The sequence below is a fragment of the Syngnathus acus genome, chromosome 23 (genome assembly GCF_901709675.1).
Source record: "Syngnathus acus chromosome 23, fSynAcu1.2, whole genome shotgun sequence".
NCBI lineage: Eukaryota > Metazoa > Chordata > Actinopteri > Syngnathiformes > Syngnathidae > Syngnathus > Syngnathus acus.
In genome coordinates, this window is record NC_051107.1 from 2,172,009 (window position 1) to 2,198,470 (window position 26,462).

At 43.4% G+C, this 26,462-nt stretch overlaps 1 protein-coding gene across 6 annotated transcripts in view; it reads left to right on the top strand.

The window, feature by feature from the left end:
- Positions 1-26,462, top strand: part of cacna1c (calcium channel, voltage-dependent, L type, alpha 1C subunit) — a 79,843-nt gene that overhangs the window by 9,048 nt on the left and 44,333 nt on the right. For all 6 annotated transcript variants that reach the window (XM_037242683.1, XM_037242684.1, XM_037242687.1 and 3 more), the window contains exons 2-3: positions 11,427-11,853; positions 14,553-14,658. In XM_037242683.1, the coding sequence (XP_037098578.1) occupies positions 11,427-11,853; positions 14,553-14,658 (533 nt within the window). The remainder of the gene's footprint in view (positions 1-11,426; positions 11,854-14,552; positions 14,659-26,462) is intronic.

Here is a 26,462-nt window from a genome sequence, read left to right on the forward strand (position 1 = left end):
TATGAGGTAGGGCGGTAATTTGCAGGGCTGAGTCAAGGCAGCTCGCCGCTGTCAGCGAGGACCGGTCAGGCCCTGGAAATGATAAATCAGCTCTTGCGCTTCTCTTTGTAACACCACCTTGCCTTCTATGGTCTTTGCACCCTCCGCTCCTCATGATGATGATGAGGGTAATAAAATGCGCTAGTTGCCAGGCGTGTTTCTCAGTTCTTTCAGCTGCAACTATATAAATTTTAGCTAGCATCAAGGACAAGCAAATCTTTTTCATTTTTTTTGCAGTCTCTTGTTGCTAGGCGGATTTCATAGTGCTCAATCAGAGGGGCGTAAATCATATTCAGTGGTGTCTTTAGATACACTTTGAACTAAAACACTCTCCCTATTCTAAAATCTGTTCCAGGTTTTTAAAAACTTTGTAAAAGAGCGCCCCCTGTTGTATCTGGAGGGGCACCGCCCTCCGCCGACTTATTAATTTACAGCCAGTTCATATTTTTCCATTTCTGCGTTTCATCATTAGCTGGTGTCTGGCTTTGTTTCAAATCAAACTTCTCATTGGACTGTCAGCTTAGTTAGCACTCACAATTTCCAGTATCGATCAGCACCTCTCAACCGTGACTTTGTTCTCGCCGCGAGAGGGATTATAGCACCCGGCGCCGCCAGCTGCACTCCGTCCAACTTGTTTAAGATCAAGGAGGCAAGGTCGGCGGGCAAGCTAGCGTTCCTTATCGGCACCTTTTCACTCGCTAATTGAGGCTAGTTTGCCTTTTTTTTTGTCTCAACAAATTTCAAAGCAATGCAATCTCGGCCTCAACCTTCCACAAAGCAATAATGAATGTCAAGTGAGGGTCTCCAACTGTGACATCAGTGACAGATGCTTCCTGTCTCCATAGCAACCAGGTTTAACAGTTTGTTCAATAACCAAACGCTTTAGTTTCAAATTGCACTAAAAAAATAGCAAGGGCGGTGGTCCTCGCCTTGTTAGCTTGCGGACGGGGTAATTGAAAAAGCGTCTTATCGCACATATGTCCAGTGCAAAGAGGGACATGAGATAAGGTTTATTTATAGCCAGATCATCAAATTAAAGCAGGCGTGCACTAAGGTAAGGCGGCCTGGAGCAAACAGTGGCGAAATAGATTTAATAAGTCGTTGAGTTTAACCCGACTCATTTCGATCCTTGACTTAACAGACTGTATAAAAGATCAAGGTTATTACGAAGATGTCAATATTTATCTATTTTGCTAGCTAGCTAGTTATCTAAATAGTTTGATAATTTATGCTAGCTCACGAGCTTAATGCTTATCAAGCGTTATGCTAGCCTAATGCTATCTAGCTAGCTATCAGTTCTAAAAATAGCTCACCAGCAATGGGACAGTGTGATTTCCTAGGATCATTTTAGAAATGATCATTCAAAGCTGTGTCCGTCCACAAAGAATACAGACTTAACGGGCTCACCTTTGTCCGGTAAGCTTTCTGAAGGTCACCTTGAGGGAGGCGCGGCCCAGCTGCCGTGATTTGTAATGCACGACTAGGTCTGCCCGCATGACCACCCTCTATTAGCCCACCGCAAATTACATCCGCTCTGGATTCATAATGTATTCACCGCGCACGTGCGCGCACACGCGGAATAAGATGAATACATGTCGAGGCCCCGTGATGTACAACTTGACGCGCTGGCAAACACACAATGCTGTTGTTTGGTGACAATCAGAGTTCCCTCCTAATGGATGGCTTCATCAAGAAGTAATGAACGTGGAGTGGCGCCACACGGCGCTGATTAACACGTATGATGGAGGGAACCAGAGAAGAAAAAAGACGTCATGTCTGATTGAGTGTTTACGTACGGGGGTAACGTGTAGCCTCGCAGTGTGTGTGTAATTATACCACTTTCTAGTCCCCATTAGGTCGTTAGTTGCTATGGTAGTTTATCTTTCCGACCTATCAAGCTCAGTGTCGAATTAAGTCTATTTCTATGATAGCCAGAATAATAGGAACACCTGCACCATCTGCGTGCTTTTTATCGGTTGTTTAAAAATGCCGTTACCAAAGTTTTCTCCGTCCGGATATCCAAAATACACGATCCCACCCCTCCCCTCGTTTTTTTTTTTTTTCATCGCATCTTTTCGTGCTTCGCATCATCTCCCGCCTCCCTCTCCCCAGCCTCTCTCGCTAGGTGTTATTTTTGGGACCGCCTGGTTAATTTCAGCAGGAAGTCAAGCGACGTGCCAAAGCAAAGTGGAACGAGCGCAAAGAATGTCAAGAGACGTCGCAATGCTTTTATGCTGTTTCCGTCCGACGTTTGTAAAAATGACTTTTAAAGGTGTTTGAAGTTAAATGATTGGATTGATCACACGTTTTGTATGGTAAATAAAGGTTCGAGATTTTTTGTCATGGTATAACAGAGCAACCTAAGATATATTTAGAGATAACACTATTTTGCCTAGCAACAAGCATCCAGACAAACTTTTTTACAACCACGACAAACTTTTGCAAATTCTAAGTGGTTGTCCGTGCAGTTTAATGCAGTTTTTCCCAGCATGTAGCCTAGCTAAGTGGCGGGAGCCTCAAGCTAAGCACATGAATCAATCACTTAGATTTACTTTAATTAAACCTTTTAGATGGCGCGCCAACAGTTTTGCTCCCTTCCATCCGGCATTGATTTCTCTCCCCGTGTGTGGTGCTCATCCGCACCAAACTTTTTGCGTGGTGAGGAAAGTGTGTGTTAAATAATTCAACCGTCGCCGGGCGGGCCTGCTAATGCTGAGTGCGAGCTTTGAGAGGCCGCAGAGTGGAGACAGCCGATTATAGCGTATTAGCGGCAAAGGAGGATGATGGCGGTTATTAATTTAATAACAGCTAATGGAAGGATTGTGTCGTTTGTGAGCATTAAAAAAAACAAGGCAGGATTTGCCGTATACACACCGTTGGTATTCAAGTAGAATACCTCCACCAAAAAATCGTTGTGAAATGAAATCCAAAACAGACAGAATTACTTGTAAAACTGAACAATTTTGCCAGCTAGCTTAATGCTAACATGACGTGCTAATAATTAGCATTAGAAATCGCTGTGTTAGTACGCTTTAAGATATTTTAACACAAACTCTGCTTGTTGAGTCACAAAAAGTAAAGTTAATAAATTATGCTGCCCCCGGTGGCCAAAACAGGCACACCATTAGGAGCCACACCAAGAATTCAATTGAAGCATTAAAACAGGATGCACAAACTGTTTAATGTGTTACGTTCTATTTATAATAATTATTTTATTACTCTATTTTAGAATGTACATTATTAGCTAAAAATATGAATCAATATTTTTGGTGGCATGACCCTCGCTCGAAAATGAGACGTTCCATCTCACGAGGCTGTCCTCGAATAAATCAATCAAAAGTAATAATTAATTTGCATCGCTACGGAGGACTAATGAGTAAGCATGAGTGCCCTAAGAATGAGGCCCGTGACCAAAAGGCCACAGGTTTGATTCCCACAAGTGACTTTAAGTGACTGCCCAAGGTTTTGGTTTCCATAGCAACACTATCCGTCATTGTGTGTGTTTGTGAGTGACAGCAGCAGGTTGCGCTTGGTGTCCTGATGTAGACACAGGTGGAACAACACTCTGTCTCTCTCTCTCTCTCTCTCTCTCTCTCTCTCTCTCTCTCTCTCTCTCTCTCTCTCTCTCTCTCTCTCTCTCTCGCTCACTCTCTGTTACATGGAGGTCGATCGCCCTCGGGTGTCATGGCTGCAGATGAATAATTCACCTGCAGGACCTTTTCACAGCCTCGCTGACTGGTCTAGACGCGCTCTGGTTTTTTTTTTCTCCTCCCCCTTTTTTCCCCCTTTTTGTGTAATTAGTGTCCACGTGTGCTAGCATATGTTGTATTAAATGAGTCCAAAGGGGAAATGTAAGTGTAAGAAAAGGAATAGGCAGGCATTTGTGAGGTCACAAGAAGTTCACATCTCCCCTCATCAAACTCGCCCAGAAGTCCACTCAGTTCACTTCCTGCCTGGTGAGGTCACATCTTTTGCTTTTTTTTTTTTTTTTTTTTTCCTCTCCTGCCATCACTGTCCAAAAATACCTTTTAAACCAATTAGTGGAATTAATTTCACTTATAGCAAGTTAATTATTTTGTGATGGATGGAGACGAGGAGGACGATGAAAAGAGCAGAGGAGAAGAGGAGTCCTCAGGGGAGAGCTAAACTTGGACTCCTTTTTTTCTTCTCTCCATCGCTCTTCTGCTTGTTCTTCATCTCATCTTTTTTATGTGCTGTTTCTGTCTTCTATTAGTTGTCATCTTTTTTTTTTTTTTTTTTTTTTTTTTTTTTTTTAAGATGTGCTCCAATCTGTCCCTTTGGTTCAATTATTTCCGGTATACAAAAAGCTCCCGTGACAACAATGAGTCTCAATTGACCACTTTGTATATAATCTTTTCCAAGAGTGGAAGTAAAAAGGAACCAAGATCATGTGGTTGCACAAGTGTGCACACCCTTTAATAACTGGGCTGTGTGTTCAGAACGAGCACACATAAGAGGGTGTGTACACTTGTGCAACCCCATTTTTCTCTTATTTTCAATTTCCCACTTGAAAAAAACATTTTTTTTAAATTATGTTGCACAGGTTAAACGATGGTAATTGATAATATAAAAAGTTTTTGATGAGTGACAAAAAGCTGGCATTCGAACAAAGGTGTGTAAACTTTTTATATCGGCTCTACATGTTAGCTCTCCTGTGCTGGAACAGTAAGCGTTGCGTGCGGACAAAATGTCACCGGGGAATCCAAGTTGGCACATTGTCTTGAGTGTAAAAAAAAAAAAGGACCATTATGCCATAAAAAAGCCTTAGGAAGCCGTTTATTTCGGAACCTTTTCAATCTTTACGTTCCTCAACGCAATCGTGAATCACTCCACGCTCTTCCTCTTTTACTTCTGTTGACTTGATCGCTCCTCTCCCGCTGTAGTAGTCGTTGCGGTTTTAAGATAGGATGGCTCCCATTTTCTCCGGCTGTAGGGGGAGGGAGCAAAATTGCCACGTGGTCTCGCAGTATTCCAGTCTTTTACGCTACGCGTCAAATTCCAGTCTTGCACTTTTGTCTCGTTTGTTTGGCAATTCTTTGCATAAACGCTTCCACCTGTGTGTGTGCTTTATATCATTCCGACTGTGGTGGTGAACGCAGAGCTACAACAAATGAGCTGAGATTTCTTCAGTCTAAATGTTTACACCGGGAACCTTTGCTGGAATGCACGGCCGGCCTATTTATGACTCTGAGATCCTGCCAGAACAATTGTTCCCTGTGTGTGTGTGCGCGTGTGTGTGTGTGTGTGTTACAGTCAACGTTCACACATTTGCGATAGATGACACGTCAGTTGTTTGTTACTCATCGGCCACAATGTTTGGTACAGCTGCCTAATCTAATGAGATTCAGTATCATTAAAAATCATAAGAGAAACTGTATTTTTTGGACTGTAAGGCGTACTTTTTAATTTTCTCAAAAATTGACAGCCTGCCTTATAATAATATATATATGGATTTGATTTTGCAGAGAATAAAGAATATATGCCCATCAGTGTCTGTCTACAAGTGTTGCTCTCCCATTTGTGTTCAAATACTTGGTGCCAGATGCTATTTGTCAGCCAAAGCTAAAGCTATTTGATTGTTTTAAAAACACCAAGTGGATCTTGTATCTTGAAAAACTGAGCAGACACATGTCAAATAAATCTGCTCCAAACATGTTGAGACTTCTGAGGATTTTGAATTTACATCGGGCCCTTCCCTCTTTTTTTTAAGCCTGTTCTGCCTGGGATATGTGTGGTCTGGGCAACAGCAATCAAACACCCTCTGAGGAGAGTTTGGCTCCACAGTGCAAAAAAGGCAGTGCGACGTGTTTTGGTTTTAGGCGTCGGGATGTCATCAGGACTCGTTGACGCGACCCGAAAGTGACACCAGCGTAGCGGTAGAGCATAACTGGGACATATGTTGAGTGGGTGGACAAGCAGAGAGGGCAGTTCAGTACCAATGTCCAAAATCGCAAACGCCATCTGTAGCACACGCCGCCCAGCCAGGCATCCAATTGTACGTATCACATTGTGTGTTCACGCATGTGTGTGTGTGCGTGTTGCCTCAGTGTGCTGGGACATCTCCCGGCCACCAGCAGCTAATGAGCTCCATTTAAATCCGGCCTCTCGTGAGCCTTCCTCTCGCCCAGTTTCTCCGCCCCTGGGGCCGTCGTCTTTGCTGGCCTGGAAACGGCGGTGCGGCGGCGGCCATTTTGGCTCATTAGGAACAAGCGGCTGAGATGCGTTTTTGGGAATCAGGATCAGACAAACGCACGGTTGATGATTGTGTGTGTTTGTGTGTGTGTGAAGAACGACAGTGAGCTTCACGACTCTGCGTGTGATGAGTCATCCTCCTGTAGCATCATCTTCTCCTCAGTCGCACTCCCGATATCCCATCTCCATTTTTTTTCTCTCTTCTATCTTTTTCCATGTTTACTTCCACCATTACAACCCAACGGAGACGCTCCCGCCGACAAATGAACTTGAACCGCAATTCGGTCTTCGAGAATGTCATCTTTAAATGATAATACAAAGCTTGAATGCCTTGAAATTTTTATCACCTTGCTCATTGCGGGAATTTAAAAACATGCACCACTGAATTTACGCCCTTGTTTGACTAATTAGAGTCACGTGTGAACTGAAGTGGCTGCAATGCAAATTCTCTTTGCTCAGCGTTATTTATTTATATTAGTAATTTATATGATTAAATGGTTCGGTCTCATTTAGCACATTAAACATGAAACATCCACTCAGGCCATTAGACATCAACATCAAAAAGGTTTACCATTAAAAAGATTCCAATGCAATGCCCTAACCATTTTTTTTTTGCTTCACTTGCGAGCAGGAATTTGAGATACGATTTGAGGTTGTTGGCAGCAGTTAAAAAAAAGTCTTACAGTTGAAGTTAACAGTCAAAACCAAGAAAGTTAGCCGTTGTGTTTAAAACAATCACAGAGCATGAGTCGGTTTAGCTTAATGCTAATTAACAATGTAAAATTCCATAGATGAGCTAACAAATAGCATCAGTATTGCTATCTGCCATCCATAGATTTTTTTCTACTTTAAATTATTTTAATCAGAGCAAAACATGTTTCCCAGCACATTCCAATACAAAAGAAGTTGGCGGTAATAGCTGGCGGTTCTTGTTTTAGTGACGTGAATGGCGAAAAAGAGTTTGAAACACAAATGGTGGAGCAACACAGACAGATAATTAAACAACACTCATAAGCTTTTATTCTTTATCCTCTGTGAGGAACAAGTAATATTATCGTGTCAATCAAAGATAAACCTTATTATCTTGGCGATAGCAGAATTTTCAAACCTGCACTTAAATGTCATCTTATTAGATCGCTTAAAGCGCCTTTTTTCATATACGCTATATGACAAATTAAAAGTGCTCTGCAGCCGGTCCCAAGCAGCCCCTGATCATCAGGGAGACGTGTGGAGTCATAAACCAAACGCTCCCTCCGAGCCCGAGCCTCTGCTGCGAAGCTATGAGAGCGCATTCATTAGCGCTTTATGGCCTTGCAGACTCATCGCTTAATCACAACCTTACGTCGTGCGCGTGAACCTTTTTTTCGCCGACCCTCCACGTTTGCGTACACGCCGAGATGTGGATGTTGGATGGCTCCCCTGTGGGTTGTTGTGATTCCACATACGGGCTCCTCTTGAGACCACCGGTTTCGAAATGGCGTCGCCTTGGCTTCTGGTCTTCCGATGGCCGTTTTACTGATAGCCTATGAAAGCTGTTATTTTTTTTGGTGACTCTTCTGAGTGTTGTGTTTTGGTTGTGTGTACTGTTCTTCTCATTTGCCGGCGACCCCAAATTTACATCTGTTTTCTCTTTGGAGCGCGAGGAAAGTCAGCCACGGCTTGACTTGAACGCAACCCGAGTCATTCCCTCCTGGCTCAGGCCCAGTTGCAAGCTAGTCTGACAGAGACGCTAGTCAGAGCCAAGCTACTCCATCTGAAATCCTCTTTGACATTCGACACATGGATTTGTTTTATTTCATTTTTTTTTTTTCACCCCTTCAATCCTGGCTAAAATAAACTTTGGAAAATCCTATTCTAGTCCCCATAGACAAAAAGATGGAATGAAAGATGTTGACTGCCAAGGAGGTAATATTTAATTGTGGGCATCTGCGATCGTTGACACAGTATAGTGAATAAAAAACAATATTATGCCAACATAAATGACCTATTTACCACAAAACTGTTTTGGTTGTGAGTAGGTCAAGGAATAACTTTTGCTTCTAATTAGTGCTGAAACAATTACTTTCTGCCTCGAAGCTTCGGACCAATAAAAGGCATCGTTAGCAATATCGTTAGCTAATTTGCTATTGCCCACCACTTGTTTGTACACACATACTTTCAACTGCTTTATGAAGATAATGAGACCAAAATAAACATTTATTAATGATATTGCTAACAGAAAATGAATCGAGGCAAGATGACAGCCCGGGTAAAGAAACAGTAACGGTGTAAGCAGCAGAATACTTAAGTCTGCCTTAGTGCCGCTCGCATGCTAACGACCTCGACAAGGTCGCGTATTCCATTCTACGCGGTGAGGCTGTGCGCAATTACTTTAGCGGAGGAGGAAGAGAGCGACGTATGAACGGTATCCAATCATAAGCGTGCTGCTCGCCCTTTACACGCGTCAAGGGGGACGAAATGGCGGGGAAGTCGAGCTAGTGTTGCTACATTTGCGTTTAGGACATTTTGGCTCCTTGGTCAAGTTGAGTGAAGAAGTCCTGAATCACACGCAGTGAGAGACAGGTAGAGCGACGAATGCTATCTGGGTTACTCCGGCCTCCCATCACTTCACTGCAGATGAATATTAATAAGGAGTTATTAATATCTGCTGCCTGCGAAGCGCGTGGCGGCTTCATGTGTGCGGGAGGTCGGCAGCGTGAACAGGCCTACCTCCTCCATCGCCTCCTCTTCTTTCAGTTTTGACTTGCTCGTGACTACTTTGTGGTTCTACGCTTCCTTCGTGTTCTCGATCCCGCCTGATCGTCTAACACGAGTCAAAAAGTTTTTCATATTTTAGAACATTTGTGTATTCTGTACTATATTTTTCATGCTGTAAAAAAAAATTACATTTTAATTTATTTATTTTCCCCTTTTTACTGAATTAGAAATAATTTTGGGACATTTGTGTATTCTGTACTATATTTTTCATGCTGTAAAAAAAATTACATTTTAATTATGATTTTTTTCCCTTTTTTATTGAATTAGAATTAACTCAGAAAATTATTTTGATGCAAGCAATAAATTAAAATAAAATAACATAAATTAAGGCAAATTCAGCCTCTAAAATTAATTCGATGCAAGCAATAAATTAAAATAAAATAACATGAATTAAGGCAAATTCAGCCTCTAAAAATGGTCTTGTACTATTTTGTTTCCATTTTTTAAAACGCACATTAGTGGGTATAAAAAGTCGACACACCCCTGTTCATATGCCAGATTTTGGTGATGGAAAATAAAAACCACACACACACCTTCAGCACTTGACTGTGCGCCACTCATGCATGTGCCACATGTTTTATGAATAAATCCACGTGGCGTTCACAGGCGAGCCGCGTCGAGTGGCACGCCGTCAGTTTTGCTGTTAACCTCGCTCATAGCCGGCGCTTAATGCGCCTCCCTTTGTTGACGGGGCAAAATGGAACGTTTGGACCTCCATTGTGTGTCATAGACGGCAAGACTATTTGTTGAGCGTGAGCCGGAAATTGACAATAAACCGTTATTTTGTCCATTAGCATCCGCTGATGTTTGTTTAAATGGCGCTCATGCGGGATGTGCGCATTGTGTGTTTTTCATTGAGTGTGTTTGTGTGAATGTTCCAAGGGGCTCAGGTGACTTCTGTGGGCCAGAAAATGGGCCACCTGAGCATATAGGTGCTTATTTATGTGCACACCAGAGCATTCTGCTGGGTTTACATGCACTAGAATGAATCTAAAAGTAGCAAAAGTCGTTTTCATGTCCCATAATATACCTCTCCACTAAGATTTATGAAGATCTCCTTGGATATCGTTTACAGTCCTCTGAAATAGCAAGGGAACTCCAAGGTGACGCGGTAAAATACAGCAAAACTATACACCACAATTTTGCAGCCTGCTAACGTAATGCTAACACATAATTTGAAATGCTAACGAGCTAGCGGTGTTACTAAGCAATGAATATAACTGAAAACTGAAAACAAACAGATAATGTGACTATTCTCGCAGGCATATATTCTTTATCCCCTGCGAAGAACGATTCATATTACAGCTTTTCTTTGTGTATTCACAACTGTGTGATACTGCCCCCGGTGGCCACTCAAAAAATCTTTCACAAAACTCAATCTACTTATGTAACAGAGCAAAAATCCGGACAATGTGAGCCGCGAATATCCCATCTAAAGAGTCGTCGTGGCCGCTCGTGTAGGTTTTGTCAGACGTCGACGGAGATTAATCAGCGGCAAACAGATCGGGAACAGTCGCTTTTCTTTGTACTCTCGGGAGATGGCACATGAATTGGATAAAAATAGTGTCGGCTTTAAAAGCAACGTTCGCGCTGACAGTGATAATGACGGCATGTCATGCCAAGCATAGAGGAAATGACAATCACACTTTCCTTGCCCAAATGCTGAAAGAAGTCTATTATGCCCCTTCAAGCTTATCATTATCGTTATTGTATTTTATTTGCACTTGAAACTGGCTGCTTCCTCGCTGAATTGGAAATGGCGAACGGCGAATGTGTTCTTTCTTGGCACCGCTCGAGAAAGTTTTGCCCCAATCAAGCTTTGTATATTTTTGTGTGCGTGTGTGTGTCATTTGAGAGCACTGAAGTGATAGCATCTGTCTGCAGTCTTTATCATTAAATAGATAACAGCTCCACTGACTTTATTTTTTTTTTCCCTCTCTTTGTTGGCTTCACTTCCACTGTGGACTTCTTATCCACTTCCACCGGAACGACTTAAAATGTGGCATTTTCATATCTAGTTTGAACATCTTGGTACGAATCAAAACGTGGAAAGGAAAAGTATTTTCTGTCTTTTTGTTTTTTAAATGTGTGTATAATCTGCTGCAGGGGGAACATTTTGGGTGATTCTCATTGGGGTGTCATATGTGGGTGGAGAGCGGGGATATTATACGTGTCTTTAATCTGGCTAAGTAGGCAGCTCGAAGGATCCGCTCTGGTTTTTATTCACCGGGAGTGTAATCTGCTGGAGATTATTGTAATGCCGGCGGTTACTCTCCGGCGAGCATTTTGCGATTTGACACCTCTTGTTGGAGAGTCGCTATGGACCACGCTCGCTTACCTGTCGAGAGTTTGAAATCGAAATTTGAAATCAATTTTAGCAATCTCAATTTTAATTTCTTTTGGTTTCTCCATTCCAGGCTCCGACTACTCGCCCCCTCCCACCCTCCCTCGCCCCGCTGCCCCCGGCTTGACCAACGAGCACCCGGGCGGTGGTGACCGCGATGGAGGCGGGGGCGGGGTCAACCACGGCGTGGCGGGAGTGGTGGGCCTGGCCCCGGAGCACATCGCCACGCCGGGCGCCGCCCTGAGCTGGCAAGCCGCCATCGACGCCGCCCGCCAGGCCAAGATGATGGGCAACGCGGCCTCGGGCGGCACGGCGGGGCTGGCGGCGGGAGGGGGCGGGCCCATCTCCACGGCCAGCTCCACGCAGCGCAAGCGGCAACACTACAGCTCCAAGCCCAAGAAGCCCACCACCACTACGGCCACGCGGCCCCCGAGAGCGCTGCTCTGCCTCACGCTCAAGAACCCCATTCGCCGGGCCTGCATCAGCATCGTCGAGTGGAAGTATCCTTTTGTGACATAGCTGTTGCCATGGCGATAGCTTGCATGTCAAGAAACTCTGAACTGTTGCTCAATCACGGGTTTTTTGGCGTCTCGTTTTCCAAAAGGCCAATTCACAGACAACTTCGACTTATTACCTTATCATCGACTACAAAGAAAATATTTAATTCCCTCCTCAAAAATCAATACTGACTGCACTTCTTCCACAAAGAAAGCTGATGGAAATCTATTTATTTATTTATTTTACATAATCTTCCAAATTTTGAAACATCATTATTATTCCTCCGCGTCGAAATCAATTCGTTATTTCTCACGCAGTCCCGTCAGAACACAAACATCAAAACACCTTAATGGAAGGAAGAAATAATTTCATTGTTTTTTGGGGGTTTTTTTGGCAGTGAGAGGAGAAGAAAAAGGCTAAATCTATGGAAGAATAACTCCCAAGTGCCTCTTTTCTCCTCCTTGCCATCGGCCGGCTCGCTGGCTTAATCAATCCGCGTGCCCTCCAGCTTTCAAACACATGTGAGCCCCCTCTTCGTCCTTTTTGCTTCCTCTCCCTTTCATCCTTTTTTGTTTACTCACATGCGGATTAAAAAGCCGTTTCGTTTCTCCGTCACACTTCTCTCTCGCTGCATTCATTCTCCATCCCGAGGGTCCCGCCTCCTACGCTCCTGCCCCCCCCCCAATTTAGTATCCCTCTGACTGTACAATAGCCTTTCTTCTTCATGCTCTTCACCTCCTCCTTTTTTTTTTTTTTTAAGATCCATTGTTTCCTAGTTTTTCTCCCTTTCCGGATTAGCGGTTGGGAAGAGATGGGAAAGGTAAACTTGAGGGATGAGAAAAAGAAAGCGGGGGCGACGGAATCAAGTCCCGCGAGCTTTACGTCGCTTCAAGGTTATCGTGTATTTAAATTAACGTAATTCTTTGCCATCCCAGTCGGGAAAATCCAGGCCTCTCAGGATTGACGTGGCTAATATACATATTTTTGTGCTTTTTTATTTTTTTTTCATAGCTAAGCAGTTATAGTCGATTGCGGCAAACAGCAGGCGCCGATGAGTTCGCAGATGATTACCCACAATTCCCAGCATTAATCATGCAAACAACTCTGAAGGAGAAGGAGTTGAACAAATAGCACGCGAGAAGCAATAAATCTCCAAATTACACTCAATTTGGAGGTCAATTTGAATTGGACGCCCTTCATAACTTGCTTCAAGAGGCGGCCGATCCTCCAAATTCCCCCTCTGTGACTCCTCCTGTTACCATGACAACCGATACTTCTCTCAACAGGTCTATAGGGACTGTCTGAGCATTGTGCTCACGTGGCAATTTTAAAATCATTCTTTATATATAAATAAATAAAGTCCAAACCAGGGTGTACCTAATGAACTGTCCTGTGAGTATGCACTACAATAGTACTGAGCTCAAATAAAAATTTCATAGCGCTATTGTGAGCATTGTAGGGGTGTCCACAAAACTGAATATGCGGCGCAATTATAGTGTGCAAGCCGGTTATCACTCTGAAAATTCCTATTAAATCCCCAAATGTACGATACAGTAGAATGAGTTCCGTCGAGATTAGCGGAAAGTCCTTATTGACAGTATTCTTTTCCCGGCTTGCTATTTAAACCAGGAGTCAGATAAAACGATTCAATTTTCTTTTCTTTTTTTCCCTCTTTCCCAAACATTTCAGCAGCTAGCAGATTTATCATTGCGTTGATAGAAGCTGTTTTTTTTTTTTTTATGATTATGGGTCAGGATCCGAGAGCCTATGAGTCACCAGGCCCGTTTGGATGTTCTGATTAAGTGATTAAGTTTGATACATTTTGCTCGCTCTTGTGGCTTGAGGTCAAGCCTTAATCCAAACATAAACACAAAACCGGAGCAAACATATCCGTCTCTGTCTGCAGGCCACTCTGAAAACTCTCTAAAATTTATTCTGTCAGCAGTCCATCCATTTTTGACTTTTAAAACCATTAAGGCCGTTTTGACGGCTACAGTAGCAACAACATAATCCATCACTGTAAAAAAAAAAAAAAATCTGTTTGTTTTTTTCCCTTATTTTTTTTTTTCTTTTTTCAAATACACACAAGAAAACATAACCGGAATTAACCCAGAAAATAGCCCACCATCATTTTTATGCTAGGTGTACGCGCATGCGTTAGCTAGCCGAGGGAGAACGACGGGATGAAAGGAAAGCGGGAGAGGTGGAGGGGTAGAAGGGATAATTGCGCTGATGAAAAGCAGACCTCCTCTGGCTCTCCTTCACGTTCTTTCGCTGGCTTTCGCTCACTCGCTCGGCCCAAAATAATGAGGTCACTTGTCTCTCAAGGACCTCCAAAAAAAAAAATAGGGGGTCTTTCCTTCTTTCCTCCAGCCACATCCTGTCTTCCACGCGACAGCACCCATATTTGGGCATGCGGGCTCACTCTCGAACAACACACACACACAAAAGTGAGCCTATATATCTTATCACGAGTGGCTTTAATGTTGTTCCTTGCGTGCACAAAATGATGTTTTCACTGTTAAGATTGAAGCATTTATCAGAGTGACAAATTCCACCTGTTACTAAACAGGGATGCTCGCGTTCAAGAGCGAATCGCCCCGGAAATCGATGGCAATCTAAGTAAGACGAATGGACTCGCCCAAGCTTGTGCATTGCGCCCGTATTGTTGTGTATTCCTTAATCCGCCTCCTCCTCCCAGACCCTTCGAGATCATCATCCTGATGACCATTTTCGCTAACTGTGTGGCCTTAGCCGTCTACATCCCCTTCCCAGAGGACGACTCCAACGCCACTAACTCCAATCTGGTGAGTAGCGCTAAGGTTTTGAACACCGGCAGAGAACAAATTTTACAAATGCAAAGATTTTTTAAAAAAAAGTGAAGATTCATTATCGATTCCCCAAGGTGGACAGGGAAAACAATAAAAAAAACAAAAATCAATTAATTATCTGGCCTGGCATATTTTAGGGGGGGATCAGTGCCCTCGCGGCCCCCCCTCTAGCTCCGCCAGTGTGTTTAACCAAAATATTGGAATACGTTGACGATTTTAATTGGAAAATGCTACTACATTTCCTGTGAACTGGCTTTATTTCTTGCTCTGGATTTAGCTCAGTCAATTTGACTCAACTTGTTTGTAATATGTCATTGAGATCAAAGTCAAAGAATGCTTCCCCAGATGAATTCCCAGCCGGCTGTTTGGTTACTTAGCGTGTTTGGTTTGGGAATTGCTTCGGCACTCAGCGGAATGCCGTGTGCTCTGATGACGTCCTGAAAATATCTTGTATAACAGTCCATTTTCCATTTGGCAAAACCCGAGCACTCGCTAGCGCTTGACTGGAGCGCCGCGTGTGCGTCATTGGTTGCGAGTGTGTTCGCGAGGCCGCTAATCCCCGCGAGGCCGCGTAACATCTGTCACACTGTCCTTTCTTTCATTCTTTCGAAGAATGCCGTTGTCACATTGGGACTGATACATTTTGTACTCGAGAAAATCGGTGCCAAAACAAACCGTTCGGTAAACTCAAATAATTTACTGATGATTATTCTCGATCCATTATTGATACCCGATATCGATATCAGCCTAAAAAAAAACAACTTTCAAATTATGTCAGTCTACATAAAAACAATCTAGAATATTTTGACATTGCCGCAGAATAATACCGCTGGGGATATTATTGATGCCATTTGAATAAATGAATGACGATTCTTGATGCGAGGAACGGACAGACCGTGCGAGTCGGTGGAAAAGTAAATACGGGCAGCACAGCTGTTGCCCGCCTCCCCCTCGTTACAATACGCACATGCTACGTTAGTACCGCGCTCACTATTTCCGATTCATCCGACACCTCGCTCGTCACATTACGATTCGACCGAGCGAGGTCTTAAAATTCTTTCCGTGTGTTTTATTCCAGAAAAATATATAGTCTATTAAAACCACCTTGCCATCAGTATGCACCTGCGTGACTCACTTTGCGAGCCGCTCGCTCGGCAGTTTGCATAATTAATGTGAACTGAATGGACGCTTTAATCATAGTACAATTACCACAAACACGCCTGCTGTTATGCTAGTTTGTATTTTTTTTGCGAGAAAAAGGCCAAAGGCTCCATTAAGTGTTTTGTCCAATTTTCCTCTTTTTTTTTGGAAGTGATACACAAAGAACCAATATGAGGTATTTTCAATACTTTTGCTTATCATTTGGTGTACTGTAATCTTATTAGATAAGCTGACACAACGACTGAAAACACACACACACACAGTTTACAATACTTATGTAACTCCTCATAGCCGTCGTATCGCTCGCAGTGCCCGTTTTCTATTTCCGTCACGCATCCCATAATGAGCCGCCCCGTCTCCTTGACGACGCGGCCAATAATAGCAGCGCGAGGAGAGGGAGGTTGTCATGGATATGGTAACCGTAGCGATGCTCCTCACATCTCCTCGCATCTCCTGGCTTCACAGAGACGGAGGAGTCTGAAAATGCGCAAAAGTCTCTCCCGCTTGTGCGCTTTTGGCGGCTGTTATTGTTTTAATTCAAACTTTATTGGCCCGCCGAGACGTTAACGTTAGCCCCAGTGGTATTCGTTGATAAATCGCGATTGAATCCATGCATCGGCAAACAAACGTGTCGCTCGTTAAATTGTAAACTTTAATCGAGTGATATAATATGCGGCTGTAAAGCTTTTACGGCCGGCAAAGTATTTATTTGTCGGCATTAACAAAACACACGCATTACTCTTCGCACGATGGGGTGACAGAAGGGCGAAAGGGGCGGAGCTTAAGTATTCTCACGACTGTGTCATCCTGCATTGATGAATCACTAACGGCACACACACACATGAATAATACAATACACAATACAACATTATTCCGTTTTTTAAGAGTGTATCATTTTGTAGCAATGTTAAGCCAGGCCAGAAATGGAGTCAAAAGCTGCTTTTGGTTCTGTTTGAGCATGTCAACAATCCCAATTTTGCGACATGAGATCATGTAGCCCATTATAATTGAATCTAAATGTGCTGGAACCCCTGAGTCATGAGAGGTTCCTGTATTTAGTGACTAAACAGCAACGATAATAAAAGCCACATCGCGCCAATGATCTCCTTGCCGAAGTGAATTTTAATGTCGGTCATTTGCGAATATTCACGTCAGGGACAAGATGTCGCCGTGTCGTTTTCCACCGGTTTTTCGCCCTCGCTCGTTTGCATCTTGAACGCATCAGCGTCTTGGCGGCGAGGCAGCACGTGGGGAGAAACAGACCCACCATCCCACCGCGCATGGTTGCCATTGCATTGTGTTAACAAGCTGGCGCAAAGCCTCGCCTCGCTGTTTCCAAGGCGACAAGTTCGATGACACTTTCCTCTCTAACTATTTAGCAAATCTTTGAGAGGTAGGTCAAGCATGTGACGTACAAACAGGAACTCCTCTGTATATATATATAAAAAAACAAGGAATGTAACCCCCAATTGGAGACAGCTTGCATGCGTGGGTGTGATTTGATGAGGACAGTATCGAAAACAGGAGTTTTTGAGCTTTTCCGCTCTGTGGCTTCTGTGCAGGAAGCCCCTCATTTGCATGTCTAGGAAAACACACAAACACGGGTCAAAGCCTGCTTAATCAAACCAGCTGTAAAAAGCAAGCAGCCTTAAGAATAGCCCCCTAACATGCTAGCATGCTAGCGGTTAGCAATCCGTATTCCAGGGGTGTCAAACTCATTTTTTTCGCGGGCCGCATTGTAGTCATAGCTTCTTTCGGAGGGCCATTATGTCTGTCAACCCAAATAAATGTATGAGCACCTCATATTATATATACAGTAAAAGCTACGAAACAAACTGACAAATAACTGGAACGGATTAATGTCATTTCCATTCATTCCAAAGGGGAAAGACGATTTGAGACAACGGTTTTGCATAGCGGGCATGGTCATGGAACAAAATAAACAACTAGCCTTAATTGTCAATAAAAGTAATAAGTCGACTATTTAACTAATCGGTTCACTTCCGATTATGTACACCATTTTATCGTTCAGTGACTTCTCAGACACAATTACACCTCTATAAACATAACGCTATGTTTAATATTGTCGTCTGTGTCATACTGAGAGTTGGTTCTAATAATTCATAAGGCAATCCATTTTTTTTAAAAATCTTTACGACTGCGCTTGTATTGAATCTCATTACATTCTACAACTGCACTTAATGTTGGAGCTTGTATCAGTGCTGTATATTGACCCAGAGTAAAGAATGAGACGTAGCACACTCCAAACCTGAGATACTACATTATGTTCGTCTGACTGTGCAGTTTTTTCCGTCTTTGGCTCTCACCCAATATAGCAGGGAGAAAATATATAGTTAGATTTATCTGGCCTACAAGTGGCTTGGACACGGCAGGATGCTCCGTGCTATCATGCTGAATAATCACTAATGCGATAGCGTTCCTGCAACGGGGGTGCGAGATGAGAACAGGGGACAGTTACACATCTGCAAAAACGATATACAAGTTCTATTTTTGGGCTGGAATTTCAGAACTGTTCACTCTATGTTTCCTGCACATTGTCCCAGTAATTAAAGTCCCTTTGCTTCGTCTTAGTGGAAGTAGCGGCAGAATGATGAAAGAGCAGAAAAGGAAGCGCGTCACTAATGTTTCCTGTTAAAATATTCAGACCAGTGCCGCATGGTGCGTCACCCTGTCCCACGCGGACACGAAGGAGCGCACCTCCCCACCAAAAGAGGCACGCAGGAGCCGGCAGCCATATTTTAGCATGCTGAACTTCCTGTTCACACACTGCTCTGACTCAAAGCGACTAAATAATTTAGGGCAGGTGAGAGAGTGCGTGAGTAAATCCGAAAAATTGAGCATGTTTAAAAAATGTGCCTAAACAAACTACTGTGAGGAATCCAAATGGGAAGTCGGGATTCAAAGATTAGTTTCTAAATAAATTTGTTTCTTAATCTGTTTTTTGTGAGTTGAACTTAAGGGCCTTTTTAGCATCAACCTGAGTTCGTTACTATTTCTAGTCCTTTTAGCTAGCATTTAGCTAGCTAGCTATGCTTACACCCTGAAATTCCCTGGTTGCCACAACTGACAGAACAGTTTGCTGTCATTGTACATATTGATGCCGCAAAAAAAAAGGCCACGGCCCATCTGAGGCCGAGAGGAAACCTGAAATCCCGTTAGCATGCAAGCTAGCTGGTGGCTAGCACCTCATGGAAGTCAACCAATCAGCAAAGTTAGCGCTTTTCCACATATGTTATAGTTCTTCAAGGAAACCGTAAAAGTTGGAGTTACTGGGTAAAGTTGTTCAGTTCAACTTTTAACTTTAAGCTCTGAGCCTTCGGCGTTCCACTTTTTTCCTGTTGTTAAACTAACACATTTCTTACTGTTTCATCTTCCCGCATGGAGTATTTTTCGACAAATCAAAACTGAAAAGACCCGACCGCCAACCTTCAGCGATCTTTTCATCCGCGCCGCCCGCACTCGGCGCTATGAAACATTAACAAGCCGCAGTCGGCAGGAAGGCGGAGCTTCAGTCACCTCGCAACATGTGCAACTTGTTGAACGCGGCGACTGGACACATCGAGGAGAACCGAGGCGGATCTTTAGATGAGAAGAAAAATGATGGCTGCTGACATTCAGACCGTAAACGCTCTTGTGCAGCTGTAAATTCTACACGCGGATCCAGCTTGAGAGTATCTGGCGTGACAGAAAAAAAAAGATTCAAAAAGCAGTAATCCCTTTAAAGAAAACAATTAATCAGTTTGTGCACCTTTAAGTGAACTCTATCAGCGAAATGAACTCGAGTGCACCTTTTTTTCACAAGCTTAAAAAAAAAAACACCCACACGCCCAAAAAAATTACTGCTAATGAAAATGCATTGTGGGTTTCCACTTATGACTCATCTACAATCATTTGTTTCACTCGGGTACAAATGTTCTCGCTCGCTTTGTCTTTTCAGTGAGTGTAAAAAAAATGGCGGCGCAGGTTTGCAGCTTGACAGAAAATGTGTGTTGGAGTGCGTTTGTATGTGTCCGTGTGACAAGTGGCACAAAGTAAGTGGGACATAAAGTAAAGTCCCGTCTGATGGCAGACTATTTATGACCCCAGGCTGGAGTAGAGATATGTCAAGAGGACTGACAGTAAATAGAAGGCGATGGAGCAACTGGTCTCACACAGACACACACACACAAAAACTAAACGCACAGGTCAATGCACATCCGAGAGACGCAGACAAGTGGCAAGCACTCAATCTATATAGGATGTCCATCAAGCTACCTGACAGGTGCACCAGAGTGTGTTTGAAAGGATTATATATATTTTTTTTTTTTATTGACTTTATGGTACTATTAGATAGCAGGTCATCAGTTTAGGTCACTTGAATTTGTACAATATAAAGATAATGTTGGGGTTATGGTGTAGTGCAGGGGAGTCAAACTCATTTTTTTTCGCGGGCCGCATTGTAGTCATGACTTCTTTCAGAGGGCCATTATGACTGTCAACCCAAATAAATGTATGAGCACCTCAATAAAAGCTACAAAACAAACTGACAAATAACTCATTTTCAAATCAGACGAGTAAAAACTGGTCATATGTTTAAAAAATATATAAATATTATTAAAAGTGAAGACAATTTGCAATTCTAGTAATGACACACAAATTTGATGCACAATTTGTCTTCGCGGGCCACATAAAATGATGTGGCGGGCCGTATCTGGCCCCCGGGCCTTGGGTTTGACACCTGTGGCGTAGTGTGTTGTAAATTAGTGCGGATCTCGTCGGTCGCTATGTGTTCTTCCATCAAGCTGTGGCTTGTGTTTCTATCTGACTAAACCGCCATCGGCATCCTTTTCAGTCTGTTCTCGGATTCATTGGGTGGTCTGCATGTCAGTCATGAGTACTATCATTATCTCAGTAGGCATGTATTATTCCACTATTGGCTGACTTTTCAGTCATTCGTGAATCATTGGGTTGTCTACATGTCCGTCACGCGCACATAACGGCAAAGATGAGCCTCGGCAGCTTGATATGCAGTCGCACGTCGTTCCGTCTGAGTTGAGTGGATAAATGTTCGCAATAAACGTGTCATCGACAAGAGAATAACCTCACTCAAGTGGGCTGGTTTCAATTAACGGGTGGGTTTGCCACCAGAGGGCTCTAACCTCGCTATCAGACATATTGAACAGCCATCATGGCGGCGGCGCGAGAGACCACGCAGAGTGAGTCGTTTGGACGGCGGCCCAGACAGATGGAGCCCGACGCCAGGATAGGGCGATAACGTAGCCCAGAGGACACGACAGGCGAAACACGCACGTGCAACACACCGCAGGGAGGCGAACGGTCTTGTCAGTCTTGCTTCCAAATATCAATGTCAATGGCCGATGATTGCAGCGAGGAGAGAACCCTTGTATGTGTAGCTAGCATGTCGTTAAGACTCGTTGCGCTAATTCCTCTCCAATTAAGCTGAATGTAACATGAGGACCATTGAAGGGGCCCGAGGTACAAGATGAGACCACTCGGAGCCCCCACGCAAACCTCACTCCACTCACCACTCCAACAATCCACGTAATCATCATTACCCAGTAGAATATGGCCATTAGCACGAGCGCTAATATTTTCTCTAATTACGCTTTCATTCACATTAAAGGGTCGGAGTTGATAAATGTTTAGATTTTTTTTTAATACCTCTTTTGGTAGAGTTAGTTAAAAAACATTAGATGTTAGCCAAGTCAATTAACAATAGCTAGCTAGCTAGCGGGCATTTGGATTCAGTTTTAGCTCATAATATCGGACGAACGTGGTCCGTGGCCAACTTTGAGTATGTGTAAAGTAAAAGTGAAGAAGAAGAAGCCTTATATAGAAACAACCACATAAAGTAACAACCAAACTGCTAATGGCTGTTAGCCAGCTAGCTTGCATTCTATAGCCTTATAATGCAAAATTAGCACTATCTGTTTAGCTGTATATCACATATAACCACAGAGAGCCAAGCAGCTCACCGGTGCCAAAAGCTGCTTGTCTTTGTAATACCGAATAGTCTGGACCGAGTACAAATATGTCGCCTAGATTTTTAACGTTGTGTTCACTGTCTTCCCGTCCTCCTTGCCATTAAAACTTCAACAATGTGTTGCCTCCGCCGTCTTCGCTTACCTTCTTTTCTCCAAACATGGTCAATGGATCAGCGCGTGATAAACATCTCTGTCCCGCTCTTGCTCTGCGGACACAATGTAACCAAAAGCTGTCTTCTGTCGCCGCTCCAGAACTGGAGTGTGAAACTCTCAGCGGGAGATCAGTTATCTTGGCTCGTTTACGCGCTGACTAACCACTTATAAATGTCGCGGCGCACCACTCGAGCATGCGTTTTTGGCTGGCGGATCCACTGAAGGTTGACAAAGGCACTAAGGTGATCAATAGAGACATTAATATAATGGCCGTTTCACTTGATACAACCATTCCTGTACATTTTTAGCCATGGAAAAGTGCAAACAGATCCCCAGAGAACACTAAGTAGTCCTGACAAGACACTAAAACTCCAAGTACATCATCTAAAAGATGACTTTTTATTTCATCAAGTGCCAGTTAAAAGATTGGACTCTACTGTAAAACCAAGCCGCAGGCCTTTATCCCAATTTAAAGGGTGACCTTTAACACAGAATTTCAAAAAAATGCATCTTCAATTACGAGCATGCCCCCCCCCACCCAACACAAACACACAACACCACACCATCCATGACATTAAATGTGAAGCTGTTAAGCTCAGTCACCAAGGCAACCAGCTTGTTGCCAGGTAGCAACTGAGCGAGAGATGGAGAGTACAAAGAATTAGTAAGATGAGAAAGATCAAATTAGACAGACGTGACAGACAGTGTCTATCATTCAGCCTTCGTTCTGTCTTTCACGTGCGTGTAACAATTTTGGGAGTGTCAGTCGAGCTGCAATACATGACAAGCAAGATGTGGAATTATTGTTTGAAGTTTTATGCATTGGAGAGCTAAGCTTAGCACATTGCTAGCAGAGTAAGTTCTTAGAAAAAAAATGTCAGTTGTAGTATGTGGATCAATTGAAATTTTGCAGTAATGGAGGGAGGCCTGATTTTTGGATGTCCATTTAAAATTACTACCGTATTTTCCGGACTATAAGACGCACTGGACTATAAGGCGCACCTTCAACTATTGGCCCATTTTAAAACTTTGTCCTTATATAAGGCGCACCGGACTTAAGGCGTACCATTAATGCATCATGTCTGATTTTTAATCCAAATCAAATCATTCTCCATTTGATCTTTTTTATTTCGACTTCAGACACAACGAATTACTTTATAATCACAAAATAATGATCCATAGTCTTTTTGATTCATGATTCATAGTCTTCAGCGGGCCACTTATGATTGATTTCATGACACAATGCTTCGGGCCAGTTTAAATTTAGGAATTTGGTCCATATATAAGGCGCGCGCCTTATAGTCCGGAAAATACGGTATTTAAAGTTACTTAAATTTATAATTTTTAAAAAAAAATTAATAATAATTTAAATTCAAAATCACTATTTAAAATTGTACTAAGTAGGATGTTTCCTGCTACCGTATTTTTCAGATTATTTGACATTACTGCACATTAAATGAAACAAACCAGCAAATAAGTCAAACTTTATTCAACTTCAATTCAAAAATCCACCTGATTATAAGGCGCACTGATAAATTTTGAGCAAATCAAAGCAATTCAAATCTGCCGTATAGTCCGAAAAATGCAAAGGCAACAATCCCGTCACATTATGAATCGACATTTTCCAACTCACAGCGTCATTTCAACTCCATTAAATCCCCAAATGAAAAGCTTTGTGAGAGTCGCAGCGCACTGGTGTTAAGCTGGCATGCTGCAGTGAACAACCTTGTAAGATGATGACACAACTCAATCTGTCTGTGAATGGACTGATAAGTCATTCGCCGCCCCCTCCCCCCCGATCCCTTCTCGCGCGTCTGCGTGTTTCATTAAATTGGACTTGATTGAAGATTACGACGCTCGTTCGCCCACGTGCGGATGAGGTTACGTCACAAACGGGCCGATCTGCGCTGTCAGCCTTCATTCGCTCTCTGACGAGCCCTCGCGTATCCTTCCGCGCCATTTGGGAGACTTTTCAACACCGCATCATCGTCAGACACCTCCATTTTGGAGAACCCGGAGAATAAACCTTGCGGAAGAATTCCCGGGAGGCAATCAAGGCCTCCTTGGAGTAATTCCGATTCTCACGGCGACTGAGCATCCCAATCATGACACGGCAGATTGTGACTTTTTAATATGACACAGCGTGTTTACACTGCAGCAGAGCAGGAGGGATGGTGTGTGTGTTGGATTAGATCACAAGTAAATTGAAGATGGCATTCTAATTAAATGAGAGAACGAGCGAGGAGAGAAATGACATTAGGAGTAGAAAAAAAAAGACACGCGCAAGCTAGCCTGTTAGCACAAGATTCCGCGTTTACAAAAATTCATGCGGTAATAATACCTCACATTGCCAGGAAACAAGATATCCAAAAGGCATTCCACTACGGAAAGTGGCGAGACAGAAGTATTTCGGGACAGAATTCCCAAATACACCATTTTGTGTTCATCTGTGGCTTTAAAACAACTTCACTTGATAGTTTTGGCCCAAACTTGGATTAGTGGCAGGTGGTATTGGGTCCAAAAACAGTAAAAGCAGGCACCAGCTTGTCAGTATTTTCCGTTATTATATACACACACACACTCACGCACACATACACACATCAATTTGTTTGATATACTGTAGAAAAAGGGAGCGTTTACGGGAAGAAGGGGCGGAGGGTATGAAAAATCCAAATATGGTCGCAGGTGTCGCCGGAATGTCCTGGCAACCTCATAGCGCGCCTCCGCATGGTTTTATAACTGCGGTCAAGTCGGACAGAAGACGCACGCACGCACGCGCGGCGCTTCAGAAAGCAGCTCATTAAAAACAGACACACACAGTCTGCACACACTTCAAAGATGCTTCTGTTTTCATCTTGCATCCTTATGCATTGGCATCATTAGTGGCAGACAAGCGTCTCACTGTGGACGGAAACGATCAGGGGGCGGGCTAAGAACGGTTTTGAAAAAGAATCGGTTATTTGATTTCCTCCCCATTCAATTTTGCGATTTGTTATACGATTAGTAGCAACAATAACGTAATCTGTATTAGACTAAAAGTAATCTCAATAAATGTCCAGTTAAGACAAGAATAACCGATAATAATTGCTAATAGCTAGCATGTAGCATCATTTTACATAACAAACATCTCCCATGCAGGCTGCTTGCTGTACTTCTTCTCTGATTTGACTTGCCGCAAATGTACAAGTAAAAAAAAGCTCTGTGGGCACTTTTGAGCCTTTTACACGGAGGGAAATATTTTATTCACGCCGAGCCAATGAGTTAGCACTTTTTGCGCGCGTGCGCGGCGCTACGGCCACGCCGCGGGGTCTCGCTTGATGATGTAAATTGTTGAGTTGATTTACGGCTTTGATTGCGTTGGGAATTTAGGCGGGTGGCACTCGGGACACACGTGTGCCGTTTAAGTGCTTTTCAACAGGTGTGTGCTGCAGTCAGCATAGATTAGCCGCCAGCCACGCAAAACCACTCGCACGCAGTTGAGCGGTGTCCCGAAAGCGTCGTGTTAGAGGTCGAGGGACCTGTCGGACTCGTCCCGTCTGTCCTTCAACGCCGATTAAGTCAAACTGCGTTACCCAAGAGGCGGAGCTTGTCATGTCTGCAAAGCTGAATCAACACTGGGACTCTTTCGCTTACAGTCGTCTAAATTTATTAGTAAATATTCATTGAGTTGGTATAAAAAGTCTACACACCCCTATTCAAATAGGTTTTGTGATTTCATGAGATCTAAAATTTTTCCTGAGAGATGGAATGAAAATAAACAACTGTAATAATGTGGTTGCACAAGTGTGCACACCCTCTTATATGACATTTCTTCCAAAGTCCGGAACAATCTCCATTTCTTGTTTATAAAGAAAAGCCAACAAGCTCGCAACCAACCTTCAAATTTCCAAAATTAATGTTTCGTCTCATTCACATATTTTGAACAATCTAAATCTCCACCTTGACATCCTCATCCCGTCATCTGTCCTCCTTCACTCATCCTCTCCTTCCTTCCTCCCCTCCGCCGAATACTTTGTCACTCTCCCCATCCATTATTCATGGCGCAGTCACAGTCGGCATTAAAGGCCCTGGCGATATCGCTACGGCAACGACACAGCAGCGCCAGTCGCGGTAGGCAAGAAGGCAGCAGCAGCCGCATTGGATGATGGGAAATTGGGTCACCTCCCAGGAGCGGGAGAGTGCAGGGGTGCAGGGGAGGGAGGTCGCTGAGGCACACACGTGCGGACTCACGCACTCACACACACCTGATGGATGTCCTACAAAAGTTTCAGGACGGGAAATGACAGCAAGCTGTTTGTTTTGGGCTTTTTGTCATGCCAAAGTTTCAAAATATTAGGAACACCTCTCAATATGATAATTTGATCAATTAAAAAACAAAAAACATGCCGACTCTTATGTTCCACATAAAAATGGTGAACAACAGCAGACCCGGTCCGAGCGTCCAATATTTGAGCGTCCTTG